General features: G+C 37.0%; 1 protein-coding gene across 5 annotated transcripts in view; it reads right to left on the reverse strand.

The window, feature by feature from the left end:
- VCL (vinculin) overlaps positions 1-14,204 on the reverse strand; it is a 64,132-nt gene that overhangs the window by 19,521 nt on the left and 30,407 nt on the right. For 3 of the 5 annotated variants that reach the window (XM_067000391.1, XM_067000392.1, XM_067000393.1), the window contains exons 4-8: positions 12,696-12,804; positions 10,037-10,159; positions 7,680-7,840; positions 2,394-2,487; positions 928-1,075 (exon numbers count right to left, since the gene is read on the reverse strand). In XM_067000391.1, the coding sequence (XP_066856492.1) occupies positions 928-1,075; positions 2,394-2,487; positions 7,680-7,840; positions 10,037-10,159; positions 12,696-12,804 (635 nt within the window). The remainder of the gene's footprint in view (positions 1-927; positions 1,076-2,393; positions 2,488-7,679; positions 7,841-10,036; positions 10,160-12,695; positions 12,805-14,204) is intronic. The other 2 variants (XM_048060044.2, XM_048060041.2) reach the window with 1 other exon arrangement.

Raw genomic sequence — 14,204 nt, forward strand, 5'->3', positions numbered from 1 at the left:
AGTTTAAAGTTGGATAGAAAAATTACTTCAATATGGTAGTTTAAAAAAAAATCTCATGCTTCATTCCAGAACACCTGACTACTGGAAAACTTTAAGCGTGTTGACCTTCCCAACTTCATGCTCCTCTCCAACATGTGCAAAAACTGGTACAAAGCCCTTACATTCTCCAGGTCATGCAGCTGGGAATCCATGTGAAGCCAAACCAAAACCAGCTGCTCATCCACTACCACTGTTATAGCTAATATACATAATTTATATCATTTTAATGACAGCATAACTAGTACTTGTGAATTTTGGCCTTTTTAGCCTTTGTATATCAAACTAACAACTCTTCATATGGAAATAAGTTATATAGAAATATTTCAAGCCTGTGTACATACCATTGCGACACTTGAGAGCCTGGCAGTCTATGGATTTTAAGTAATGGCAGGAAATATGTTCTTAGCTAACTCATAACAGTTATTCAGAATAATTTGCATTTGCCCTCTCCCTGCATTTTACTAGCTCTAAGTCAGAAGAGTCACTTGTTTTACCTAAAGGCTGTTTCTTTTCTTAAAGAATGAAAAACTCAACCCCTATTGCTTTTTCTGACAATTTGAAAGATGCATTAAGTACTAGGAGAAGATATTATACCATGAAACCATTATGTCTAGCTAATGGATCCCTATGAATGGCTTTCTGGAGTTTCTGCATGGGTTCTGTTTTGCTTTTCTTTTTTGGGGGGCGGAGGGGCAGTGAGCATCACAACAAAAATAAACTGACATTATAACACTCTGACTTAAGTATTTACTACACTGATGAGCTGCTGAAAAATGTACTGCATGAACAGTCCTCCTCTCCAATGTGTGAAGAAACAATGCAACTCCAAGTTCAGAATAACTGTTTTAGTAACACTAGAAAATTGTCCATTAAAAGAAATAGATTTACCTAGCTCGGAGATCAGCTAGTTGATCAGTCATCTGGCCCAGAGTTTTGCATGTTCCCAGAATCTCTCTGCGTTCTTTGCCTGCACACAATTCTCCTGCTTTTCCAGCTTCATCAAGGATCTGTCTTATTGCTTGCTCACCAGCATCCCCTAAGATGTACAGTCAGTTAGTAAAACATCAAACAACACTTCCCTTGCTACCTATGAATAAACTCCTACTTTCATGGTGTCCCACCACACTAATTGCACTATGCTCAGTCATCAAAATATATTTATCAAAAACTATGAGATATACGCCAACTGGAATAATGAGACGATATTTCTGAAATAACACAGCATAATCTTAATAATGTGCATCATGTGCCATGTATTTCAAGTAATTTAATCATTCTGTTATCATAGCTTGATTTCTGTAAGAAAAAATTTATACAATTTGTAATGTATTCAGGCTGAAGAGATTCAGGATGGAAAGATTCATGTAGCCTTAACTTAACACAGTTTTAAATCTGATTTCATTTTGGGAAAAGAAGATGCAAGAATAGCATCCCTGTCCTTGCAATTCAGCCATGGTTCCATCCTCTAGCATGGATAATGGCACCTTTGGTTCCTCCATTAAATTATTACACTGGAATTGGCTCAGAAGTCCTGCCATAAGGACCACTCAGAAGACCAAAATATTACGGGGTTAGTTCAGGGTAATAAGTCTGACTTGCAGCAAGTTCTACAATTATATTTGCATTTGTCTTTAGCTACTGAACAGTTAATGTTGTACTCCATTAACTGTCAACATAAATGACAGAAGACTTTCAAATAACTGAGGTTTCTGGCATTGAGCGTGGTAAAGGGAATGAGGTATAAGCAGCAGCTCCACAGACATGAATAATTCACTTCCAGCTTTTACAACTGTATTATTTTGGCTTCAGTTTCAGACAAAGTGTTTCAGAGATAAGGTCTCCCAAAATCCAAATGGAACTGGCCTCCACCTGGTTTTATTTGTTTTAAAGATGCATACTAAGGAAAAACCTTTATATAAATAAAGCTGACTGTAGTTATAGTATTTATTGCAGTTTTTCATGCTAAGCATTTTCTGTCAAGACTGAAAGAAAAATACTGAGAGTCTGTTATTAGATAAAACTAAAGTTATACAAACTTGAAAGTACAGAATGAGGAACTTTAAGTATTAGGAACTACTGCAGTTAAATACTGCTCAATGTAATTCATGTATTTATGTTTTTACTAGTGGAATGCAAAGAAAAAAATGTGTATGTTATACAGAATACATTTGGACAACTTAAAACAGGCAAAGATTTCCAGGACATTAAACATAACTTGGTAGATCTCCAGTATCTAAAAAAAACACTATCTACTGGTTTCTTTAGAATGATCCACTATGCATAGTTTATTAATGCTTAACAGCTATTCAAACCTTTACAAATCGAAATATTTTGCACTTGTTTTTGAATATTACCTGGAGGTGCATTTGGATCTCTCAGCCAACCTTTTGCCTGGTTCATCTTTGAATCTATTAAGGCTAAAGCTCTTTTCATGGCTTCAGTGTCCTTTGCAAAAGAGAAACCATCGTAATGATTTTCAAAAAATCAAAGCATAAGAAGTCAACACAATCAAAGCAGACAGAAGTTGTATAAAGCACAGCCTACTTACAGAAACACACCCATGTAAGCAGCTCAAAACCCATTTTCAGACTAGCAGTTCATAATCACTTCTTTCCAAGTAAGACAGACATTTTGATTTCACTCAAAATGCAGAAAATACGCATGCAAGTTTAGTGATTTCTCTATTCCTTTATTTACTAGTGTTTTAATTTCTAAATAAGCTCTAATAAGCACACATCTTAAGAGTTAGTTCCATTTTTTTCCTTAGTGTACATCAGAGCATGAAGATTAGAGTCAACCTTTTAAAAATGGAAATCAGCCAGTGAATTTTGCTACTTTCTGTACAAGAGGCTGCATATCTGCAATTTTCACCTGTTCTGCAGCTTAAAGTCCAATAGCTGCTGTCTGCAGAAAAACAGACTGCCAGTTAATTCCTAGAAATCTCAAATATGGATTTTACTGTCTTCAGAGACTTAAACATTTGTTTACATGTCGTTGTTTTAAACTCAGAACTTCTCTATCAGGAGCAAAGAAGCTGCTGCTTTGACTATTACGTTGCTATTTTCCAGCACGTCTTTGACTAGAGAAGATAAAACCACTCAGTTCTTATCTCCCTGCATACTCTGTTAATTGTTCATGCATCACCTCTCCACTGGAGGCCAGAAGTTTTCTATCCTATACAAACAGACACAATACGCAGCACCTTAAGTAAGAAGTTGGGAAAAAGCCCAAATAGCTTTTTACCAAACATGTAATGGAAATAATTTGAAATGCATCTAGCATCCCATGATTAGTATACAGATCATGAAAAAAAGCCTGTCCCTTGTGCTGTTAGCTGAATTGGACTACCCATGCCCAGCTCCTACAGAGAAGAGCCTGCTCCAAGCATCTAAGACCACTATCTGGTACAACATGTGATACTCTTGACAATACTAAAAAACTGCCACATTTTTGTGGAGCAGTTCATTCTGCACTCTTAGTCCCGAAGATATATCACTGGGGACATTTTGGCATTTAAGCTTGTTTTATTCAGGCATGTCCGTCTGACAGCTACTTGTAGAGTATTATAATACAACTCAACTAACTTTCTAAAGGTCATTCAACACAGCTGGATATTTTTAAGGGCTCTAGATTCACAACCCAAGAGAGTGCACCAAAAACAGAACTATTTTCACCTGGAAGACTGGTTCTCAAACCTAGAAATTGGGTCTCAGAGCTTAGGTCAGGACCTATTTGACAACATCCAAAGGATAAGACACGCATCTAGGGTTGGAAGGGGGGACAATCTTTTAAAAGTCATCTTCTCTATAGCTTGAGATTCGTGCATTTAATATACAAGAGTTAAGTAAATAATCATATAGTAATTTAAAAACTGAAATGAATGCAAAAAAAAACAACCTCACCAGCTGTGATGGTAGGTGATAGTTTTCTGTTGTTTTAGGTATGGACTAGAGTAACTTTAGCTTGGAATGAATGGTCTACTGCAGGCCTGTCTACCCATACATAATTTGAAACAAAGGATTAACTGAATTTTTAAAAAGGCAATAGATGTTGCTTAGCACGTTGATGAGATGTTAGGTGTGGGATGACTGGGAAAGGACAGCATTGGGATAATGGGAGGGGCAGAAACTCCTCCCCTCTTTACTAAAGCAGCCTTTTGTGTTGCCTCAGTTGCCTGCTGAGTTGCAGTTACATCAAAATGATAAAGAAGTCTAAGAAGTCTCTCAATCTAAATCTCTTATCAAGGGATAAAATTAAGGGTGTTTCATCTTTTACACATGATTTTGTGACTGCTAGCACTACCTAAGCAATGTGTGTTGAGCTGTATAGCTTGTACACGCATCTGGACGTGCTTGGCGTGTTCATACATGTGGCTTGCATACATGTCTGGAGGCATTTGGTGTGTTAGCACATGTTCACACGTGTGGCTCTTATACACGTCTGAAGGTGTTAGGCGTGCTCACGCATGCTGCAACATGTGGCTTGTACACGTGTCAGGAGTCTGCATGTACATGTGTTTTTCAAATGAAATTGAGGTCCTACCTGCCCTTCATTTAGAACTAGAAACAACTGTAAACAACCAAAATCTGCTGGGACCACAGCACCCGACACAAAGATCATATGAAGGGAATTTTGAAGAAAATATGCAAAGCCAAGCTTCTGGCAGAACAGATAGCTTATTCACCATCCAGGGTTCAATCCCACATGATACTAGATACTTCTCAGCTACCAAAGTTTCAACCCCTTCCACTTCTATGGAAATGGGAAGTGTATGAATTGAGTATTACTTCAAGTTTATTATAAAAACGAAAAGCTAAGAATATACAAATTAAACTGCTCTGTAAAATGAAAAGAGGAAAAATTGGAACAAAACTATGAACAGAAGAAATACATGCAGGGTTTTTTATCTTTTAAGGTTTTGTCAGAGATCAGTATTTTCTCACTATTTCAACCGTAAATCAGCATACTGTTTTTATAAAATCCTGTTTTTCTGCAAGCAGAGATTATTGCAATGCAGTAACAGTAACATGCACTTCAGAGTCTGTATGAAGACCAAAATAGTTTATGGCAAAGCCTACAGCTCTAGTTCTATAAATTTGTTCCTTCTCAACTATATTTATGTAGATTTTGTGATACTTTTATGTATACACAATTCAAGAAAGAATAACAAACAAAAAAACTTTCTAAATCAACAGAAGGATATACTATACCAGTAAAATTCAAGATTGTGCATCCCCAAATACACCTTACTTTGCTCTATAAAAGCATGGGAAAAAGATCTTTCCTTTAATCACCAAGCATGAAACACATGCAACAGTAATCTCAAGTAGAAATTAAGAACTCCTCCTCTCCCTCCCAATAAACAAACTGTTCAATACATATATACACAATAAATATAAGGAAATGGTCTATAATACACCACCATTAGCAAACTACTTCCTGCTTCTTTATCCCAGTAAACTTTTCAGCTCAAATTCTTTGTCATCATGTTTGGTTAATGCCTAGTGATACAGTTCCAAATTGCCAATGTGCCCTAATTCAAATACCAAAATACTAGTTAAAAAATTTTCAGCTCAGAAAGCAAAATGATACTTAAATATACTTGTCCGCACAACATACTCATGAATTATGCATAATGACCAACATTTTCCATTTAGAGATACTGCTAATGCACCAACTGTTTTCTTAATAAAATCCTTTATTTAACCTGCCTTGTTAGCAACACAAGTAAGAATTTCCTAAGGCTAGCTTGCCAACTTTTTGCAAGTCTTTTTTTTTCTTTTTTTTTTTTTTAAACCATGGAAGTTTCCAAATTTCTTCTGTTAAATGAAACTGTACTTGTATTTCATACAATGCAGGAATGCTTAAATCCAAAAATAAAGCTTAATTAAAAAATATACATACAAAATCGAAGTTTTAAGCCTAGATCTGAAGAATATGAAGAATATGAACCATCTGAACTGAATGAAGGAAAGCTACTACTGAAAAACTAAGGAATGGACAAATGGACAAAATCCCCGATTTAATAAAGCTTTCTGGACATGCAGAAAGCTTGATCCTGCATAACTGGACCCTTTATTTATAACTACGGATGCTAGTAACACTGATTAACACAAAAGCATTCCACATGAATGTGCTCTAAAATCCTGGGCTAGTTCTAATCAGACTCAGAAAGATGGTCCCAGTGCAGTTCAGCTTGCCATTACCATTCTCTTAGGGACAGCCACTTCTACTCTTTGGGCTATTAAGAGTCATTTAAAACTTCAATGTGTATATACGTAAGTATGGTGTTACAGCTGGCACACAAATAAAAAGTCGCACAGCACAAGTCTGCACACAGCACAAAATCCCACATACATGCTTGTTTTGTTTTAGTGCAAGGTAGAGGTGTAGGGTGTGGAAGAAAGCTTACCTTCTAAAGGTGAGAAAGGGGTAAGAAACAGGAGAACAAAAACAAAGATGCATAAAGTAGTCATAATAAGGAAGTGATAGTGACAAAATAACTCAAAAGGCAAACTAAGGGCCAAGTGTCAAACAATATAGGCCAAAGTGAATTTAATGTCTAGACTACATCGGTTAGATTTTCTGCAAGAGATTTTATTTGTTAATAAGTCTGGCTTTGTGTCTCAGTATTTTCTTTAAATAAATTTCCAATTACTTGTTGCTTGTAGCACTAACCCTTAAAAAAGTTTATTTCAGCGATTTACCTTAAGACACTTTAAAAACAAAAAAAAAGGAATATCAGTTGTGTAGCTACATCTATCTGTAAGTCCACAATAACACTTTTATGATGCTGGCCATCAAACAGCTTTACAGACTGATGCATATTTCAATATCTGCATTGAGTAACATCTAAGAGCACTGCCTAAACTCTCCAGGTAATTGGTTAAAGTCACTTACACGGTTTAACACTGAATTGTAAAGAACCAATTCTGCCCATATGCCATCTTCACAGAAAGGCTGCTCAGAATAGCATTGTCCTTTTTCAGACAATCCAAACACTTGAAATTTACTTCCATACCCAGACTAAAAATGGGGCAGGGATGGGGTGGGGTGTTGGTGTTCAAGAAGGTATCCCAAAAATTGACTAAAGCTTCCCTAACTTCAGGCCTTTTGCACAAGAAATATGACAACAGTCTAGCTCTTTTAGTAGAAAGTGAGAAAAAAAAAGAATCACATGATCTCACTTATGGATGCACAGCTACAGGACCAGTTTAAGGCATAGAACAATACTTTTTACACCTAATTTCCATCAGTCAAATATGATGCAAGTTAACTATACGTAGCAAAAAAAAAAAAAGGAGAGGAATACATTGTATTCCAGGATGACATATTACACATCAGAACTAAGGTGTGAACAAATTTAAGTCCTCTGTGCAACCATTCAGCTCCAGTAACCACTGGGCCACCTTCAAATAACAGTCCTTCAATCTAGCTTGTTGAGAAAGAAAGCTAGGTTTGAAAAACACATTAAAACAATCATCTGTGGAGATGTTGTTCAACCTTGAAGAGATTACTTAATGCTATTACAGTATTGCAAAACTGATGGACAAATGCACATTTCAACAGTCTCATACTCACAAGTAAGTCTACAACACAAGAGTTAGACTTCTATATCCAAACATAAATGTGAAACATACCTTGCTGGCCCAGGCATCTTCATCCCAGGAAGTGAGTTGTAATACACGGATTATTTCATTTATCTCAGCACTCATTTTCTCTACTGTGAAATTGCGATTTTTCAAGGCCTCTTCTATTCCCTGGCTTTTAGAGTTTTTCGTGGTTACAAAAATTTTCATAGCTGTAAAAATACCATAGATTAGAAAAAGCTACATGTAAGATACAATCAATATTCATGGTAACCCTGAATACTATTGCATTAATGCAGAGATAGTGCTTTTTCCTTTTTATTTTTTTTTTTTATGGAACAGTTTATCTAAACAGATTGTAGTTTTGATCAACTGTGCTTCTTGGAGCTTTTTGTCTTGCTTGTTGTTTTTTTTAAATCATTAAGTCTACATCTAACAGCATTTTTAACATTACTGTACAGGTTTTAGCTCTGAAACCAGTTAAGTAGACTGACGTAGCAATACTACTCTTGTACCAACCACATTCCTAATTTCCAATTAAGAAGACTGTCAGACATAGAAACACTGGCTTTGGCATGTGGTAAGAGTTCAAACCTGGTTAGTAGTACATTCTGCACACAATGCCATCAGTGCCTTGCTGCTACAGCTGACAGTGTTTTGTCAGTGCAGTGAGATCCAGAAAATACCACTGGAACTTAATTTTATATTAACTTGCAATTAATTATTTTTTTTAACCTTATTACAACTGTCTCACTTTATCCAGTTCACAGTTCCTCACACAGACAAGTGTCAAATCAGGGAGGTGATTGTCCCCCTGTACTCGGCTCTGGTGAGGCCGCACCTTGAGTACTGTGTCCAGTTTTGGGCCCCTCGCTACAGGAAGGACATGGAGGTGCTCGAGCGAGTCCAGAGAAGGGCAACGAAGCTGGTGAGGGGTCTGGAGAACAAGTCTTACGACGAGCGGCTGAGGGAGCTGGGGTTGTTTAGCCTGGAGAAGAGGAGGCTCAGGGGAGACCTCATCGCTCTCTATAGGTACCTTAAAGGAGGCTGTAGCGAGGTGGGGGTTGTTCTATTCTCCCACGTGCCTGGTGACAGGACGAGGGGGAATGGGCTAAAGTTGTGCCAGGGGAGGTTTAGGTTGGATGTTAGGAAGAACTTCTTTACTAAAAGGGTTGTTAGACATTGGAATGGGCTGCCCAGGGAGGTGGTTGAGTCGCCATCCCTGGAGGTCTTTAAAAGACGTTTAGATGTAGCCCTTAGTGATATGGTTTAGTGGAGGACTTGTTAGTGTTAGGGCAGAGGTTGGACTAGATGATCTTGGAGGTCTCTTCCAACCTAGACGATTCTGTGATTCTGTGAAATGCACTCCATTAATACCATTAGCCACCAGCCTTTGGGATGGCAAACAGCATTTGAAGCCATTATTTAACAGATGTCCACAATATCTCTATTCTGAGACAGAAATAAACCTTATGCACACGTGCAATACTAACATTACACTCATTATCTTTGCAGAAGGGATGGAGGGAAAGCAATGTGATATATTTAGAAGAACTGTTCTATGATGCAGATCTATTCCGCAGTATAGCCAGGAAAATAAAGGCAAGTTCACATCCCTTGATACCCTGGCAACAGAGTCTGTGCACACTTCCTCACCCAAACAAAAAACAGTGTTCGCCCAATTTTTAAGTTTACTGCTAAACCATGTATTTTATTTGCATTTTTTGTTCCTCCCCATTATCATAATATGCCAAAGACGAGCCAGAGAAATACAGCAGAAGGATATTCTGTATACAGTTATTAAGCAAGCAAAAAATCTGAATAGGATAAAGGGAGATGATTGTTCTGTTTAAGAAACCACCACGGCGCAAAACTTGGTCTGGACCACATTATACCTGCGTGCATTTCACTGCTCTTTCCACCCAGGCTGCCCTAAGAAGCAGACGACTCTTGTGCCTGCCTATACTTGGCTCGGCACAGTGAGATACTGGCAGGGCACCCACATAAAAGGAAACGGTGATGCCAACAGGCTGTTATGTCCTTGCAAAAGAACTTGGTACACCAGAGCCAGTAACACTACAGCAGTCCAAAGTGAAGGTTTCAAAACAGCAGTTATCTCTTACTACAACTGAGCTACTCCATTACACCAAGCCTTTTAACCAAAACTGTTCTTACAAGATTATATTAATGCACAGCCTCTTAGGGATATATGCTAAACAACGATTAAATACTTAAAATCAAGAAAGCAAACTGCCATTCAAAAAAATCAAATGTATCGTGTAGTTATTTGCCATTGGTACAGAAGCAGTGTCAATGCTGATATTTTTTAGCCAACATAAAACAATGTAATTCCAATTCAGCATAGATACTGATTCAGAGTGATATTAAAAATTAAAGCAAAAAAATACCTGAAATAAGTACTGGCAATAGCTCCTTCACTGTATTCATGGAGTTTACCAGCATAACTCTATGTTCCTGATGAGTTAACTCCTGTTGTCTTTCATCAATCATTTTCGCCATCTTTGTCATTCCTAAAAGATTAAAGCAATTAAACAGTCAGAAATGCAGCATTAAGTTTAATTCGCAATAGTTAGGCTTTCTAAACAAGAACAAAGTGTAATGCGTAACAGCAACTACATTTAAAACATTTCTCTATATTAGAAGTCATTATTTAAATTGCATTCCAGGTGCTTCAAAAGTCATTGATTCAAAACCTAGCCACTATTCAAGGAAGAATGGAAGTCTCAAAACTCTAGATTTAAAATACCAGCAATAAAATATGAAAATAATACCCCGAGTAACCAGTTTCAGACATTAAGTCACCCCATGAACTCTGGAAGCCAATTTGCAGGCTTGGTGGTTTGTGGGTTTGTGTTTTTTTCCTCCTCATTTTCTGTTAGGATTTGATCAAAGATTTAAGAGTTAATGTCAGGAAAAGGAAACACCTGGTGTTTTTTTTGTTTGTTTTGCCTTCAAAGTTTTTGTCTTTAAGTTCTAGCAGAGCTCAAGAATTGTATTTATTTGTACTTCAGTTCTGCTGGAAATATTTCAGTGCTCTAGAACTGTGCAAAGAATTAAATTTATTCTAGCACAAATCTAAGAGCTAAGACTTGCAAGGTTTACCACACAGCACATGTGGAAACTTCAGACACAGCTCCATAAAAATTTAAACTGCTTTAAATTGGTACTGTTATGGTCCCACCCTCTCCCCCTTAACAGGGCACAAAGTTGGCAGAAATTTACACACTGTGTGGCTGAAATAATCTGCTAGTTAGCATCTTAAGCATCTTTATATAACAATGGTTACATGAGCTTTAATGCCAATGCTAAATAGTAACAGAACCACCACACTGCCAGCACAGAGTGGATAAATTGTGCAGAACCACGTTTTTGTTCAAATGACAGAAGACACCTAAAGACTCCACTCTACTTCCACCACAAAACCTGTAAGCACTTGGTTGATCTAGTGGAAAGATGTCCTTGCTCATGGCAGGAGGTATTGGAGTGGATGATTTTTGCTGGTTCCATTCCAACCTAAATCATTCTATGATTCTATGATCCCATTATTTATACAGTTCTCATATTGACAGTAAGGTCAGATGCCCAGTGATATAACTGAAGGCAACAAGGACTACTGGCATAAAAAGTTTTGTGGACATGGGCTGTAGGTGTTAAGTAGCACATATTTAGAGCATGCCAGAAGCACAAGATTAACTGTGTATCTGTTTAACAGTACGAATTTAGACAAGATTAGTTCTAAGAAATCAGACAGTTGTCTAACACCTATTACCTCCATCATACAACCAAAACAGCAAGTTATGTCTGAAGTTAGTGAGAAATCCCAAAGGCTTCTGACTAAGCCAAATAAAATAAATCAAAGTTTAGGGAAACCTCCATTTTAATGACATGGAAGATAATGACCACAGAGAAATTATAAGCGTAAAATAACTAATTTCACAGAAAGAAGATTATCTGTTTTGCTTGATCTTTTCCTGTTCATAAGAAAGCAAAAATCTACTTAGCTGAAGGTAATTTCTCTTGGGACATTACAGAAATTTAAAGAACGCTATACCTTCATATGAAAATTAAAGTTTTTCACATCTAGAAACAGAGTAAAGTATATACTTATGTTCAATAAAAACAGCATAATTTTCAAGTACACCAAGGATGACAAACGTACTCTGACATTAGAGCTACTGGTCTGTTAGCATCCAATTTCATTTATGAACTAGCTATCCTTACACTACATACATATTCTTATTTATATGTATAAATAGCTTCTTTATAAGCATTCTTCAGTTCAGTGTAACTTCACTGCAACATCTTCCTATATTCCTAGCACAACACCTACTTTTTGTAGAATACTTTTGTTAAACTACTTCATGCTTGCTGGAATCAAAGCATTTGGAATAGTGGATGACAGAGCTTGATGGTAGGTTTCCTCCATAGCAACCCAGTGCTTCACTTACCAGTCATTTATTTCCACCAGTAAAAGAGTGCGAGTTAGCACAGGGAAATAACAAGCAGTGAAGGAGCATCAAATAATGAAGGAAAAGAATTATGTTAACAGCTGGACTTTTGCATTACACTGCAAGACAGCTATTTCTGCAACCTCATTAATATGTTAATCTATGACATGGTGCTTCTACTACTCCAAGTAATTCCTATTAGCCCTAACCATCTCAGTTAGCACAGACATTTTAGCATCTTAATTAACTTCATAGCTGTGAGTGCTTAATTACACAAGTTTCTTTTTTTTGTTTGTTTTATTCTAACTAATGCATGCTTACTTCCCTCACATAACAGTGTAGAAAATTAGAGTACATATCACCTGTATAGTGTGTGCCATTTACCAGCGTCCCGACTATTCTTTATTCTTAAGAAAGAATGTCAATCACAAAATAGTAATCAGTCACGCTCTAGTTTAAACAGACACTTTCAAAGCAAATGCTTTATCATTATCCAAATGCTCAAAGCTTGGTTAAGGTGAATAAGGTGTGTGGGGTAGAAAAGATAGTGGAAAAGACTACACTTCGAATGTTTACGATAGACTGCAGCAAATCAAACCTGGCCCTAGATTCTTTGTGTATGTCACCAAATCCTCCATAGTCTCTACTACTTCCGCCACAGTCAGATATTCCAATATTCCTTTGCAGACACGGATGATTTTACGGACCTAAAAAAGGAATATTCCATCATTTATTAGATGAAGCTAGGTTACACTTGAATTAGAAATGCAAGCTTATCATTAGAACAGGATAGGTATAGCATTTGTGATCACCTGTACATCATGTTAGCAAAGGTCTGGGATACAGAGAAAGCAGACTCCAAATGCTCATAGGAAATATTATTCACCATACAGCTTTACATATGGATAAAGAATTATGAAGCACTCCAGTGAGAGAAGGTAGATACAACATCTTAAACCTTCCAGAAAAATCTGTCTGTGAAGACTGTACTTTATTTACCTCTGGACTTCTGCCTCAGCAATTGATTACTTAATTTTTTTAGTTCACGTTTAATTGCACAGAGTTCTCCTAAGTTGTTTAACTTAATTGTCTTACCTCCTGAACCACATTATTTCTGACAACACCATGTACAATTTTCATTGAAGAATGACTTAATTAACATTTAACTCAGATCAACCACATGCAGGGTTCAGTCCTTAGGACAGATCATAATTTCCTCTAAAATTCACTTTAATTTTGTCTCCATGCTAGTTTATCTTGAAGCACAGTAGGATACAGTCATGACAGGTTTTGTATTAGAGAGAAATTGATCATTACAGACTTAATTTTTTTTTAAACACACAGATGTAAGAGACAAGAGTTCAATGAAGCATTAACTCCAAATAAATCAACCTCTTTCCTAAACACTGGAAAAAGGGAAATTAAAAGCTATTAACTTCCTTGCAATTATGCCCTATAAAACTTTGTAGCATCTATTAAAAACACTTAAATTGTGTAATCACCAGTGCTACTGAGGTGTCCCATAGCATTCTCCCCATTTCAGAGGAATATGCTAACAGTACCACGAGCTGATTAAATGTGACATAGGGATGCCACATTAGACCACTCAGAACAGCAGTAACACAATTTCTTACATTAACAGACAGCTGCACAGGTAAAATTTACAATTAACAAGAGCATTTCTAACAGCATTAGCTTCACTTCCTCATAACAGCATAATATTTGCTGTTTAGAAAGGAATGACTCCATATTCCCAGTGAGAGAATCACAAGATTAAATAAGATTCGTAACACAAAGAAAAGCTTTCAAGTATAAGATACTCAATATCCATCCACCCCCTTCCTTTTTAAGTTCTCTTGCATCTCTGTCTTTTTCCCATCTGAGGCACTACAAACAGTGCCTCTGAGCCACTTTTTGGCTTGCACTAAAGCCAAAATGAAGCAACTGTTACATCTATCAGAACACGTCCTCTGGCTAACCAGTCAGCCCAAATTTGGATGATCTCCTCCGCCCCAAGGCCAATTAAGTTGCCACAGCTAATGGGGTCAAAGACAGACATGTTAGGGTGTAACACACTGAAAACAGTGAAGGGACACAGAATTTAAGG

Source organism: Anser cygnoides, chromosome 7 (genome assembly GCF_040182565.1).
Source record: "Anser cygnoides isolate HZ-2024a breed goose chromosome 7, Taihu_goose_T2T_genome, whole genome shotgun sequence".
Lineage (NCBI taxonomy): Eukaryota > Metazoa > Chordata > Aves > Anseriformes > Anatidae > Anser > Anser cygnoides.